Here is a 14,562-nt window from a genome sequence, read left to right as displayed (position 1 = left end):
TCATTTTTTGACATATTCCTCATCTCTAGCACTGAATTCCTTGTAACAAATGAGAACAGTTAAACAAAGTTAATCTAATAGAATGATCTGATCTGCTAATACATGCATAATTTCACATCTCACCACTTATAGGAGATTCTTTTTATTATCTATTTCAAGGTCCATAGCACCAAAATTGGTTGCTAAGAATTAAGCTTTCCTTTAACACTCTTTTCATCTACATTACTATAATTATCATCTATAATATGTTCACTAAGTATACTTTATCATTTATTATCTCCCACAAGTCTTTCCATGTTTCTATGGAGACCGCTAATTTGCCACTCCTTACAATGTGACTTTATTCAAAAAAATTCATGACACAATTTATGACACCACATCATTTTCCCTTCACTTACAATTTTTTGAAACAGTAATTCAGCATATGAGTTGAATGAAATCATTGCATAGATTAGTTTAACAAAACATATAGGACCCCTCCCCCCCAAAAAAAACCAGTATAAATTAAACAACTCTACCAAATGTTTTTCTGACGCATCGTCCTCCATTCCAGCAGGCTTCCATGTAAGCAAACTAAAGTAAGGGAAAAGAAGATGGGAAAGAAAAATGTTTACTAGAAAAAGTAGGTGGAACTACTTAAGAAGATTGAATGCAGGGTAAATTGCACATCAACCACTACATTAAAACTTACATATGTGGAATGGTTGTTTTGAAAATGTCCAGCATACAATTACAGGTTTCATCCCAAACTTCAGGGCTGAATTTCTCACCATTTGATATTACCAAGTTTTCTAAACAATTCGTTCCAGATCGTGCTAGCTGCTCATTATCTACAAAATAAGATAATTATCTGTCAACAAACTCCTGTTGCCTTTTCTAAACCTACTGTGACATCCTCAGTCACAATGTAGGAGAGTATGGTTTTGCTCCTTGCAAATCTTCATTTAAAGCACTGGTATCATACAGCTGGTCTAAGTGTAGAATAAAGAACAAAGAACCAGTTACCTAGGTCACTGGTACTTTGCCAACTTTATAGTTATCCTACGTCCTCCATGAACTGAATCTTTATCCTTAACAAAGCTTTATCTGATCTAGTTAGATGAAAATGACATTTTTCTCGTAGGATTTCATACTTTTTTTCTGTACTTATTGTTCTAATTTATATACTACTATTTAGTAGTATAATGAACCCAACAACCATAGTGGATAGTTATTTTGATATCTAAGTAATGTTAAAATGTAGATCGAAGATAGATATTGGGGAAAATTCAGGCAATGTTTAATATTATATAAAATTATTATAATTTCATTTGAATCATTTAAATCACTTGAGATACAAAGAGTGGAATTAGAATTATTATAATTTAATTCCAAATAAAATAATCATCTTGACTAATTCCTACTTCCTAAATTTTTATCATGATAGCTTTCTGAAAAATTTCTGGTTATAAATGAGTCCTCAATGTACAATATTAAGCCATGTGTAATTGAGTACATGGAACATGTCAACATGTTTTGAATTCCATTAAAGAATTGAGGTGAAAAAGGCAAGTATTAATGTTCTTCAACATGTGAACGGTTCTAATATGGAAATCTGTTTTACAAGACTAAACATGTGTAACCTTTATCAAGTTGCTTGCCTTCTCAATGAGAAGTGACAAAAGGAAAAATGGGAGAGAATTTGGAACCGTAATGTGTATTTTCCAGGAACTCAAAGATGCCTACTAAGAAGCTGATATTGAAAAAGTCATTACAGAGAATCAAGGTCACTTATAAGAATAGCTCACATAATTAGGTGACACAATGGAGAGAACAATGACCCTGGAGTCTGGAGTACCTAAGTTCAAATCTGGTCTTGACAACTTGACACTTAGTAGTTACATGATCCTGGGCAAGTCACCTAATCCTGATTCCTTTGCCAAAAAAAAAAAAAAAAATTCCAAAAGACTTAAATTTAGGATACTTTTCTATGGTGACTCCACACTGCTCAAACAAAGGATTATTTATATGGGGCTGAGAGGACTTAGGTGCAGAGGGACACAGAACCTGCGAACAGGATGGAGGGGACTTCATGGGACATCTAGGACCTCTCCCATCTGGACTATAAATTTTATAAAGCCTCCCAAGAAATTATCAACGATTCCAGATTCAAACATTTTCAAAGACTAAGAAATCTCACTCTTCTAAAGGGACCAGTTTCACTGTCAGTGAACTCTAACTACAAACATATGTTTTCTCCTTCAGGACGCAGCAGTCTAAATCCCTTTTTCACATGACAATCCATCAGCAATGATGGTTATGACACATTAATTAAGTCCTTATAACAAAAGAAAAATAAATACTTTTGTGGGGATGAGACGGATTCTATTTTTATGATCCACACAATTAAATTATACATTGTATGGGCCATTAGGGTCTTAAAAAAAAATTATACCAAGGCATTCTGAGCATTTATTTATCCAGTGACATTCCCAGAAAAACACTGCATATAAATTTGAAGAGTACCTTGTTTTACACACCAGTGTAATTGTGCAAATACATCAGAAAGCAGAACTTCGTTTAAAGCTTCATAAAACTGTGTGAACACATCACAAATAGCATAAAGTGCATGATTGCAAGTTGTGGTCATCCATTCTGATTTCTGGGAAAACAAAGAAATATTAAACCATTTCCATTAAAAAAAAATTAGATCTGTTAAATATAAATTACACATTAAAAGCTCTCCTTTAAAATGCAGCTTAAAATGTAATAGATAAAGCTATTTATTCTTGGGGATATGATATAAAAACTTTTTTAGATGCCAGAGAAAATGGCAAAGAATATCAACAATTATAGCACAAGAGGCAATATGATATAGCAGAAAAAAACATGAGATTTGGTATCAGGAGATCTGAGTTCATATCTAAAACTACTCCTTTCTACACACTCACATAAACATAGGCATATCATTAACAACTCTGAGCAGTATACTCATCTCAAACAAGAGTAGAACAGCTATACAGTCTTTCTCACAAGAATGACACAGATCAAAAAAGATAATCTAATCAGAATGATTTGTAAACCAAGAAGTGCTACCAGAGTGCATGTTCTACAAAGTAAATATGAAATGGCTTAACTAAATCCCCTCTCTTCCTATGAACAGTGCTCTGTAGCAAGTTGAAGTGAAATTAATATCTTTGTTGCAGTGATGTCAGCTATCATCTGAATATTTGTCTCTCTGTGTGAACATCCTTAAAACACTCTGAAAATAGTGTCATAATGGTCATAATGACCAGCATCTTTTCCAAAAGTAGCTGTATTTTTGATGAAGATCCAAATGAACAAGGTTTTCTCTCTGATCTGGAAGAATATGGAAATCCTGACTAGCCTATTTTGATTAGAAGATTGACAGAAACATTTTAAAGCTTAAAATACTATGTAAATGTGATTTGTAATTAATAAATTATATGTCCTATAATCTCAAAATATATTAAAATAGCTCAACTCTCAAAATAGAAGGTGAAGCATCAAGTAGGTAAAATTAAAAGAAAAAGTTCTTTAAGTATTCAACTTACCTCTGACTGCTGTTCAGGGAGTTTCATGTTGTCAAAAATTCTAAACACAATTCTGAACAGATCCTGCCACCAATGTTTTTCAAAAGTGTGGCCATAGCTCTTCATTATCTCAAACATCACTGTGAGTCCTCTATAGAGGGTAAAGGTAAAAAGTAGAAGATAGTTATAAAAGAAGATCTGTCAGTTTCAGTGACTGACAACAATATAATTTCAATGAACAGAGCAATAGAATGCACCTTTCATATAATTACCTTGTCCGAACATCTAACTTGCACCTATTAATAATGCAAGAGAGTTCAAACAGGATAGGGAACCAGCCTCGAACCCAGACTCTGTCTCCAGGAGCTACATTCATATCATCACTTGTGTATTCTTGAAGCACCTATAATAAAAACCAAACCTAAGACATTAAGACCTACTATATAAAACAAAATGCATGTTGGAAAAGAGGTGGTATCAGTATGTGTTTTTTTTCCTTCAAATGCCTAGTAATTCAGTCTACTTTCTGGCTTAGGGACTCTCCTTTCAAACATAGCAAATACATGGACAACTGTCCACTGACCATTTGGTACTGTTAATGTCACACCAGTAAATTCCTATATGTTAATTTCTAAAATGCAGTGGAAAACTTCGGAATGCAAGGAGATCATAAAAGCTCTCTGAAAGGTCAAAGTTGGAAAATCAAGAATTCTCATATATTTAGAATATACTATAAAGATCAAACTAGAGTGGAATATTTCAATGGACAGTCCAAATGTCTGTGCCTTTGAAGAATGCAGCTCTATCAAACCTGAAATAACAAGGGCCTTCTTTTTCCTATCTCTTCAGTTATATGTAGTTATGGCCATCTTCACATCACACTATGGCCTCAAATTACACCATCTCCAAGAATATTGAATGATCAATCTTCATCCTTTACCTTAACTTATCCATTTGCTTCTGCTCTCACTCACCTTACCCTAGTCCAGTTATACCTCCTCTAGTTCATCTCCCTCATTCAGACATCATTTACCTTTTCTCTATGTCCTTCATAACAAACTTTCTAATTTCAACTACTATCAACTTCTTCCTATTTGATTACAAATAAGATCAAGTTTCCTCACTACTATACAAACGTTCTTTATTCTACTGTTTCTACTACCTCATTACTTCCATCTCTCTTAATTGCCCTTCAAGGGAAAAATGTTTACATCTAATGACTACCTCCTCATCATCAAGTTTTTCCCTTGCAATCTAAGTTTTGTTCTCATCACCTTATTGAAATTATTTTCTTAAAAGTTTTTGCTGAATCCCCAATAAATTCAGTGGGTTTTTTTTCATCCCTTATTCTTGACACTGTAGTATTTGACAGTATTGGGTATTCCCTACTTGAGGACATTCTCTCTTCCCTTGGCATCAGATATACCAATCTGATCCAACAAGTATTTATGAAGTGCTAACTATGTGAGAAGACTAGTGCTAGGCACTGAAGACATAAGGACATAAGCATATTCTTATGCTATAAGAATAGCATAAACTCTAGGAGCTTACACTATATTAGGATCAGGAGAATGAAACACCTAAATACCTAAGTATATAAGATAATTTGAGGCAGAGGGAGAAAACCTTAATAACTAAGAAAATCAGGAAAGACTTCCTGTAGGAAAAGACTTATGAGCTTCTGATACTTTTAAGACTTTTCATACATGTAACAAAACATGTAACAAAATGAGAGATTCTTTTCTTTGGCTTTCAACAAATTCTTTTTTTCACTGGCTCCTCATCTTTTTTTCTCTAAAGGTGAATGTTCTTCAATGTTTTGTCAATGGCCCTCTTCTCATTCTACCTCTTAAGTATTACATTAGTTACCATGAGGAAGCATGACATAATGGAGAAAGTGCTATACTTAAAGTCAGAAAAATCTGAGTTCTAATCCTACCTCATACATCTATTAGCTGTGTGATTATGGGCAAATTAACTTAACTTCTCTTGGCTGTAATACCTTATCTCTAAAATGAGAGAGTTGAATTTAAAATAATCTTTAAGGTATTTTCCAGCTCTAAATTTCTGTAAGATCCATTGACAAAAACTATCACCTCTTCACAAATGACTTTCAGTTTTTTAAAAATGATAATAATGGCACCATTGACTTGTTCGTATTTAAGACTACAGATTCCTTACTCCTTTGCAGAAGTGTGAGAGAGGGTGTTGTATGGGTATGCAACATCAGAGTTTTTATTGAAGTACTTATTATTTTTGCTGAATGTTCCCCCTCTCTGCTTAAAATTCTTTATTCAAAGAGATGCCTGAAAATGCTGAGAGGAGAAAAGAAGAATACATGGGGAAATTTAAGTGATATAAAAACAAAAGTTATTAATAAGAATCTTTTTTTTAAGAAAAAGAAAATACAAACAGATTCATATATTATTAGATAAGAAGGAGCTGCAAAAATAATGTAATTCAAATGCTTCATTTTATAAGTGAGAAAGTACAATTTACGGACATTAAATGACAAATTTATAAATGACAAAAATAAATTAAATTGACAAAGAAATGACTCCTAAATCAACCTTTTCACCATGGACTTCCATATCTCCTCCTGTTGATATCCTTCCATTTCTTAAGGTTCAATTTCAGTGGCCCTTTTTCTACATCAAATATTCTAACTATATTTCACTAGTTTTTAAAGTAGTCTCTTTCTTAAAAGATTTTTTTTTAGCAATTCATTTAGATTACTGTTGTTTACTTTACCACATTTAGTTTTATTAAAAGTTGTAGGCTTACATAGCTTATTATTAGATTGTTATCTCCTAAAGAGTAAGAATATTGTCATCTTCCTCCTTTTATCTCTAGTGGTTAGAATAGTAGAGCTTAATACATAATGGTTTTTTTTCTTCACTTATATTTTCTTTTATTATAATAAAATTTCTTTTTATTATATTATAGAATATATAATATTCTAATATTATATATTAACATATATATAATAAAATATATGTTAAATACAATATGTAATACATAATGTTTTTATTAAAGCTTTCTAATTTTCAAAAGATATGCATGGATAATTTTTCAACATTAACCCTTGCAAAACCTTGTGTTCCAATTTCCTTCCCTATTCCCCTAGATAGCAAGTAATCCAATATATGTTAAACATGGTAAAAACATATGTTAAATCCAATATATACATTCAAAATACTTATACAATTATCTTGCTGTATAAGCAAAATCAAATCAAAAAGAAAACGAAAAAGAAAATGCAAGCAAAAAACAACAAAAGGAGTGAATATGCCATGTTGTGATCCATATTCAGTTCCCACAGTCCTCTCTCTGGGTGTAGATGGCTCTCTTCATCACAGGATCATTGGAACTGGTCTAAATTGTCTCATTGTAGAGAAGTGCCACATCCATCAGAATTGATAATTATAATACATATTTTTAATTGAATTTGCACATTACTGTGTAAAATGAGTAAAGCTTTCCATCCCTCTCTGACAAAAGATGGTCATGTCTCCTGTACAAGTCAAATTTCTACCTGATTTAGGCAACTCTCTAAGACTCTTAAGTTTCAGAAAAGAGTATGACTTGCAAAGAGAGGTTTTACAATATAAAATATATAATCTAATTAGAGAAGAAATATTTAATAAATATTAGGTATTTTTGGAATTACTATCACTATGATTTAACTTAGTCTTACTTCTGTCCACATTTAGTGCCATGTTATTTCCTAAAGAAATGGCTGATCTCTAGTCTGAAGTAATACCTACAGTATTTATTTCAAAACAAATATCTAAGTTTTTTTTTTTTTAAGCAGATCTAAAATATAACGTGAATAACAGTATATAATCATTTTGCCTCTTCAAACTTAAGTCATCTAAGAAAAAGTGAACCTACCCTAGGCCTTTCAGAAACATATTTCCCACAGTAGCGGATCAGTCGAATTGCTTCCATGCTGGTGTCAGGAAAAGAAGCATTGCAAGCAAACTCAGATAAGCACTTCACAGCATCTTGAAAGGAATCTATTGCAGCAGGGAAATGGTGCTGAAAGATAGTTGCTGGAGAAACATAAATTGTGTTATCACAATTGTTAGGTGAAAAAGACAGTTAAAATCATGACTGAATCTTAGAGAAATATGACAACGATTTTCTCTAGAACAAAAGCTTTCATAAAAAACTTATTCCCGAGTAATTTAATAAATACACCTCAATCTAAATTGGTTCAAACTACTTCAAAGAATATCATGAAAGCACAAATAGTTAAAGATCACACCACCACCAATTTAGACACAATAAGATAAGGCAGTTTAGAATATGGGAATTTGATAAATTATATAATTAGGAGATCAAGTATCTAAATATATTTCACAGTATAGTTTAGTGGAAAGTAAACATGGCTTCTATTTAGAATTGTGTTGGAGTCTTGGGTCTGTTGTTTATAACATTTAAGAGGCTAATGCCTTACAGATGAAAAATTGGAGCCTGGGGAAAGGAAGCAATTTGCCCCTGATCACGCGGGTATTTGGTGACAGAGCTGGAACTGAAACCTAGGTTTTTTGCCTTCAAATCTAGTACTCTTGCCATTATATCACAGCATACTAACACATCCATATTCACTAGCTCTCTGTGCACCCTTAACTTCTCATAGTTAGTTTGTTAAAAGCTCACCTGAAAAAGGGGATAATACCTCACAGGCCTGTTGTGAAGTTCAAATGAGATAATGTATTATGTGCTTTGTGAACTTTATAATGTTATATAAAGATTAGTTACTATAATTTATAAATCATTTATTTTTCTCGAGTCTTAGTTTTTTTTATCTGTAAAATGGAGAGAATATGCCTACCTACCTACCTTCATTTTAAAAGATTGTAAAGTGACAGCTACATAGGATACTGCCTCATAAACTGTAAAATTCTAGATTGATCAAGCAAGCAAAGCTTTAAGCATCCATTTCAGAATAATAGACATTGTGCCAGGCAGCTGGGAAACAAATACAAAAATGAGACATTCTTCGCCTTCAAAAATTTTACATTCTTACTAGAGAGACAAATTAAATTTGTCAAAGACAATTAAATCCAGGATATACTCAAAATAAATACAAAGGGATTTATCAAGGCACTGAAAAGTGGAAGAATCAAGGGATTTCTATAAGGAAGTGACACTTGCTGAACTCTGAAGACAGCTCAGGACACTTCATGGAGACATCATGCCAAGAGGACATCATGAATGGGGAACAAGAGCAAGTAGAAGACATATGGAATCAGTGGAAAGACAAACTATATAGCCAGATTGTAAAAACTTTTAAATGAAAAAAATTTGTACTTTTCCTATAGACAATGAGGAAAACTATGCACTCATAAAACTAGTCCTGCTGTTCTGCACAAGTTACTCTCTGGTGTCCCTATTTCCTTCCCTCATACCAACTTTCCTGCTCCCTCTAGATTGCAAGCACCTGGAGAGCTAGGACTGCTTTCTTTTCATTAATTGTATTCCCAGCTTTCAGCACAGTGGGGCCACATCATAGGCATATAATAAATGTTTGTTAGATTGGACTTTAAGTAAATGATGCAAAAACACTTATTTTTGCCACTTGTATACAATAGTTCCAAATTTGATGAGGAAATGCCTTGTTTTAAATCTTTCAACTAGCCCACATAGAAATCTTTTTAAGTTAAGATGGCTGATGCTTTCACGGTGTCAGGTATAATTTGGGGCCATCCAGTGGCAACGCAAGGAGGTTAAAATGCAATGAGAGTAGTAAATGACAGAAAAAAAAAAAACTCCTAACTAATAAAAGAAATTAAAAGAATTCAACTTCTAGTTAAGTAGGATACAAAACAATAGTCTCTTCTGCTTTCACAGTCACAATTTTAATAGATTATATCAGGTTTTAAAAGCATTCCTTCACTTCTTCTTTATTCTCCTTTCTCTGTTCACTCCCAACTCCCATAAAACTCTAGACACCAGAAGACTATTCTTCCTCAGGTCCTTTAAACTTTGGCAGAGAGTAAGCCCAATAACCTTCCCAAGTAAGCCCTTGAAGGGACTCTTAAAGGACTAGCGCAGCATATGTGTCCTTAGACTGTCAAAGAACAGGAAGGGAGATCAAAGGATCAAGGAAAAAAGTGAAAAGAAAAGAAGAAGGGGAAGGACAAGGACATGATTCTGTTCTCAGTGGCACCAGAGTACATCAAGCTAGCCTGTGGCCAAAGTGGCCTTCAGTATCTTATTCTCTTGTCCCACTTGCTAGTGCAAACTATAACTCCTAACATCAGTTAAACCACACTAAACTATATCATTTTCTACTCTTTAAAATTCAGCAACAGAAATATCCCATTTTGAAGATGAAGAATTTGAGACACAGAGACGTTAAATAACAAAGTCACCCAGTTAAGAAATGTGAGAGTGAAGATTTGAAAATCCTGATTCCTCCTAAATGTGTTGCCTTTTTACTTCTCCTCAAAAAAAACAAACAAACAATTTTTGAGTTAAAATCATCTAAAGAATAAGCACATCTTAAAAACTGAAATCATCCTTTGTAATTTTACTCTAACTTTCTTGGATCGATTTCTATGGGCAGGAATTTTATATAAACACTATATAAAATATAAGATGTTAACTGTGTGAAATTAAATTACTACTTACTGACTATATGGCCTGTTGTTTGGAATGCTAGTTCCACAATATTCCCATCGTGATCAGAAGCAGCTTGGTGGAATACGGCAAAGATATTCTTCCAACCTGAGCGAATGTTAGCAGCTTGGGAGTTTACCATCTGAGTTATGCAACGGATAACCATATCTCGAATGGTAGGTGATCTTAAGAAAAGAGAATTTAACACACCTCCTAATTAGAATTACTATTCTTTATAGTTACCTTAAAGTCATTAAGGCACCACAAACATATCCTACCTTTACTTTTCTTCATGTACTTCATTATCAAACCCAATAAAATTATTCGGTATTCCTATCACTCTCTCAAATATGAACTGTCCTCCTCTTTTCCCTATGCCTAGAATGTCCTTCCATCTCCTCCCATTGAATTTACCGTCTGTCTTTTAAACCCAATTCTTTTTTAAAAAAAAAATAGCTTTTTATTTACAAAATATATGCATGAGTAATTTTTTCAACACTGACCCTTGCAAAACCTTCTGTTCCAAATTTTCCCCTTTCTTCCTACCCCGTCCCTTAGATGGCAGGTACTCCAATAAATGTCAAATATGTTAAAATATATGTTAAATCCACTATATGTATACATATTTATACAGTTATCTTGCTGCACAAGAAAAATTGAATCTAGAAAGAAAAAAAAACTGAGAAGATAAAACAAAAATGCAAGCAAACAATAACAGAAAAAGTGAAAATGATATGCTATGGTCCACGCTCAGTTCCCATGGTTCTCTCTCTGGGTGTAGATGGCTCTCTTCATTACTGGACAAGTGGAATTGGTTTGAATCCTCTCATTGTTGAAGAGAGCCATGTCCATCAGAATTGATCATCATATAGTCTTGTTGTTGCCGTGTATGATGATTTCCTGGTTTTGCTCATTTCACTTAGCATCAGTTCATGTGAATCTTTCCAGGCCTCATTGAAATCATCCTGTTGGTCATCTTATAGAACAATAATATTCCATAACATTCCTATACCATAATTTATTCAGCCATTCTCCAATTGATGGACATCCATTCAGTTAAATCCAATTGTAATGTTACCTTACCAGTTTATATCCATTTCCCTTCTAGACTATAACCTTCATGAAAACTTTTTTTCTTAAGGCCATATCTTAAACTTTTATTTTTTTAGTACCTACAAGTGATATTTCAAAAATTTACAGTTATATTTTAAATATCTACATAGGAGGCATTTATAAAATTTCTGGAAAGTAATGGTGAAGCTCCCAAAAAAACAATCACTCCAAGTCTATTCTAAATCAAATGACCTCAAGCCTCAAAGCATGTGTAATATATGATACCTAATTATAATTAACTGGACTATTTATATTAATGAGGTTAGATGTAAAAAAACCCAAAAAACAAATTTTTAAAAACTGGCCTCTGAACATATCACAATATTCATCAGGAGTAAATCTTCCTTTTTAGTTACAGTTCATCTTTACAGCAACTGAGAAGGAACAGTGTATGCAGGGGTTGTCTGGCAGGATGGAGCTTACTAGCTACTGTTGTAGATTCACAATGATCTAGGTATTTTTGTAGATAATGAATGATTAGTAGAAAATACATATTTGCCTATGGTATTTCTTTGCTCCTGGAACAGAATCATTTTGTGGGTAGGGACTCTTATCTAAACTTGATTTACTTAGAGTCAGAATCTATTCCATCTTGGGAATCGGACGGCTTAGTGGATTCAGTAGACCCAGCAATCCCAGCTTTGCCATCATCACATGAAAAAATCTTCACTAAGTCATGTCCCATCTCTGGGTCTCAGTTTTCTTTCTATGAAATGAGGGCAATGGACAAGATAATCTTTTAAATTTCATCCCACTCTAAAAATTAAAATATTGTGGTTTGGTTGTAGTGGTTTGGGGTGGGAAGGAATCACACACCTGTTTTTCTTCATAATATGCTCAAATGGTCTCAGAAAATCCTTCTGGAATCGGAAATTGGCTAACTCTCCCTTTTCAAGAAACTTCATGGACAGCTGCCTCAGTGAATCAACAGCAAAAATGGCCACATCTTCATTAGGGTTACAGCCAACCTAATAATGAAGAGAAGGTGTGGGAAAACATATAAGGCCTACAAGAATAAAAATATGACATAACAATTTTTTCCACAAGTGAATGTTTTTATTAAAGCCTTTTATTATTAAAAAAAATTTTTTTTAGCTGTTCTCTAGAATTTGGGTTTAAGTTTTTAATATAAAAAGACAATAAATTACATTTGAAAATTCTGAATTGTAATGTTCTTACGATGGTAGTTCACAATGTATGATTACATATTATATTATCTGCAATTAGCAAATAACCATGAAGTATGTGGCCACTGGAGCACAAAGTTATTGGGGGGCAGGGTTGTATTTGTTTGTTTTTTGTGTAAGGATTAGTTTTGCTCTAGCACAAAATTAGTGTAATAACAGATTGTGTATGTATCACCCATACTTGGAAATGCATTTCAACATCAGAACTAAGATAAAATTGATTAAAAAAAAAAAAGACAAGATCATGAAAAGTTTGGTTTTGAAGAATATAAATGGGAACAGTGTTTTAAAAAATAATGCAGTTTATATATTATCTGCTTTTAAAAATAAGATCAGAGTAATAAGCTCATAGGGCTTTTAAAATGTGGATCCTAAATAAATAAGTTTTTCCAGAATTAAACTTATATGGGACTTAAAAAAAATGCAATACCCATTTTATGGGTAATTTTTATTTTGTCATAATACAAAATTCAACTTTTTGCCCAAGAATTGCATTAGTAGGTTAAAAACAAGTGGTATTAAAATGTGAAGAATAAAAGAAACTTGGTAAATATGCAGAAGTTGTTTCTGAGTATTAAATAAAATCAGTTTCATTTAAGTTTTATGTATGTGTTCCCTCTTTTGTGATCTTTTTGGGATATAGGCCCAGTAGAGCACAGTTTGATAGCCTTTTGGGTATAGTTCCAAATTGCTTTCCAAAATGTCTGGATCAGTTCACAACTCCACCAACAATGTATTAGTGTCCCATTTTTAACACATTCCCTCCAACATTTGTCATTATCTTTTTCTTTCACTTCTACACACCAATCTGAGAGGTGTGTAGTAGTACCTCAGTGTTGTTTTAATTTGCATTTCTCTAATCAATAGTAATTTAGAACCTTTTCATATGACGAAATGGTTTCAATGTCTTCATCTGAAAATTGTTCATATCCTTTGACCATTTATCAATTGGAAAATGGCTTGAATTCTTATCAACCTGAATCAATTTTCTATATATTTTAGAAATGAGGCCTTTATCAGAACCCTTAAATGTAAAAATGTTTTCCCATTTTATTGCTTCCCTTCTAATCTTGTCTGCTCTGGATTTGTTTGTACAAAACCTTTTTAACTTAATATAATCAAAATTATTTATTTTGTGTTCAACAATGTACTCCAGTTCTTATTTGGCCACAAATCCCTTCCTTCTCCACAGATCTGAAAGGTAAACGATCTTTGTTCTTCTAATTTGCTTATAATATCACTCTTTATGTCTACATTATGAACCCATTTCCACCTTATCTTGGTATAGGATGTTAGGTGTGTAGCCAATGCCTAATTTCTTCCTATTAATTTCCAATTTTCCCAGCAGTTTTTGTCAAATTGTGTGTTCTTAACCCCAAAACTGGAGTTTTTCAATTTGTCAAACACTGAATTACTACAGTCATTGACTATTTTGTCCTGTGAACCTAATCTATTGCATCGATCAGCTACTCTATTTCTTAGCCAGTAACAAATGGCTTTGATGATGCTGTTTTATAATATAATTATAGTTCTGCTACAGCTAGGCCACCTTCATTTGCTTTTTTCCATTAATTCTGTTGAAATTCTTGACCTTTTGTTCTTCCAGACAAACTTTGTTATTATTCTTTCTAGATCTGTAAAATAATTTCTTGGGAGTTTGATTGGTATGGCACTGAATAAGTGGATTAATTTAGGAAGTATTGTGACCTAACGTTTATATAAAATTTCTCTAAAATCCTTTCTATTTCTGAAAGGCTAAGAATCTTTAGCTCCAAGTCTAAGAATTAAGCAGTCCTTTGGGCCCAAACAGGAACCTAGGATTTAAAGTTTTTTTTTTCAAATTTGCCCACAACAGGCACAATACACAACTGAGCACTAGAAGCACTAAAAAGCAAAATATGTTATATGTATTAGATTTCTTTGAGCACTACAAGCTCAAAGAAATCTAATACACATAACATATTTTGCATTTCATGCTATTAAAAGATATTTATTATAACCACAGTTCAATTTACTTTGGGGTTTAAGCTCACAGGCCAGTAACACTTTTCCACATTATATTAAAGTATGAAAATGTGTGCTACAGCAATTAAACTGTC

At 32.9% G+C, this 14,562-nt stretch overlaps 1 protein-coding gene across 1 annotated transcript in view; it reads right to left on the bottom strand.

Annotated features, from left to right (window-relative positions):
- The window catches only part of ARFGEF2 (ADP ribosylation factor guanine nucleotide exchange factor 2), a 108,261-nt gene that overhangs the window by 13,157 nt on the left and 80,542 nt on the right, over positions 1-14,562 (bottom strand). The window contains exons 26-33 of the mRNA XM_051976533.1: positions 12,093-12,244; positions 10,176-10,348; positions 7,428-7,588; positions 3,806-3,936; positions 3,555-3,684; positions 2,506-2,641; positions 692-830; positions 519-573 (exon numbers count right to left, since the gene is read on the bottom strand). Coding sequence (XP_051832493.1) covers positions 519-573; positions 692-830; positions 2,506-2,641; positions 3,555-3,684; positions 3,806-3,936; positions 7,428-7,588; positions 10,176-10,348; positions 12,093-12,244 — 1,077 coding nt within the window. The remainder of the gene's footprint in view (positions 1-518; positions 574-691; positions 831-2,505; positions 2,642-3,554; positions 3,685-3,805; positions 3,937-7,427; positions 7,589-10,175; positions 10,349-12,092; positions 12,245-14,562) is intronic.

This window comes from Antechinus flavipes, chromosome 2, assembly GCF_016432865.1.
Source record: "Antechinus flavipes isolate AdamAnt ecotype Samford, QLD, Australia chromosome 2, AdamAnt_v2, whole genome shotgun sequence".
Lineage (NCBI taxonomy): Eukaryota > Metazoa > Chordata > Mammalia > Dasyuromorphia > Dasyuridae > Antechinus > Antechinus flavipes.
This window is presented reverse-complemented; position numbering and strand designations above follow the sequence as displayed.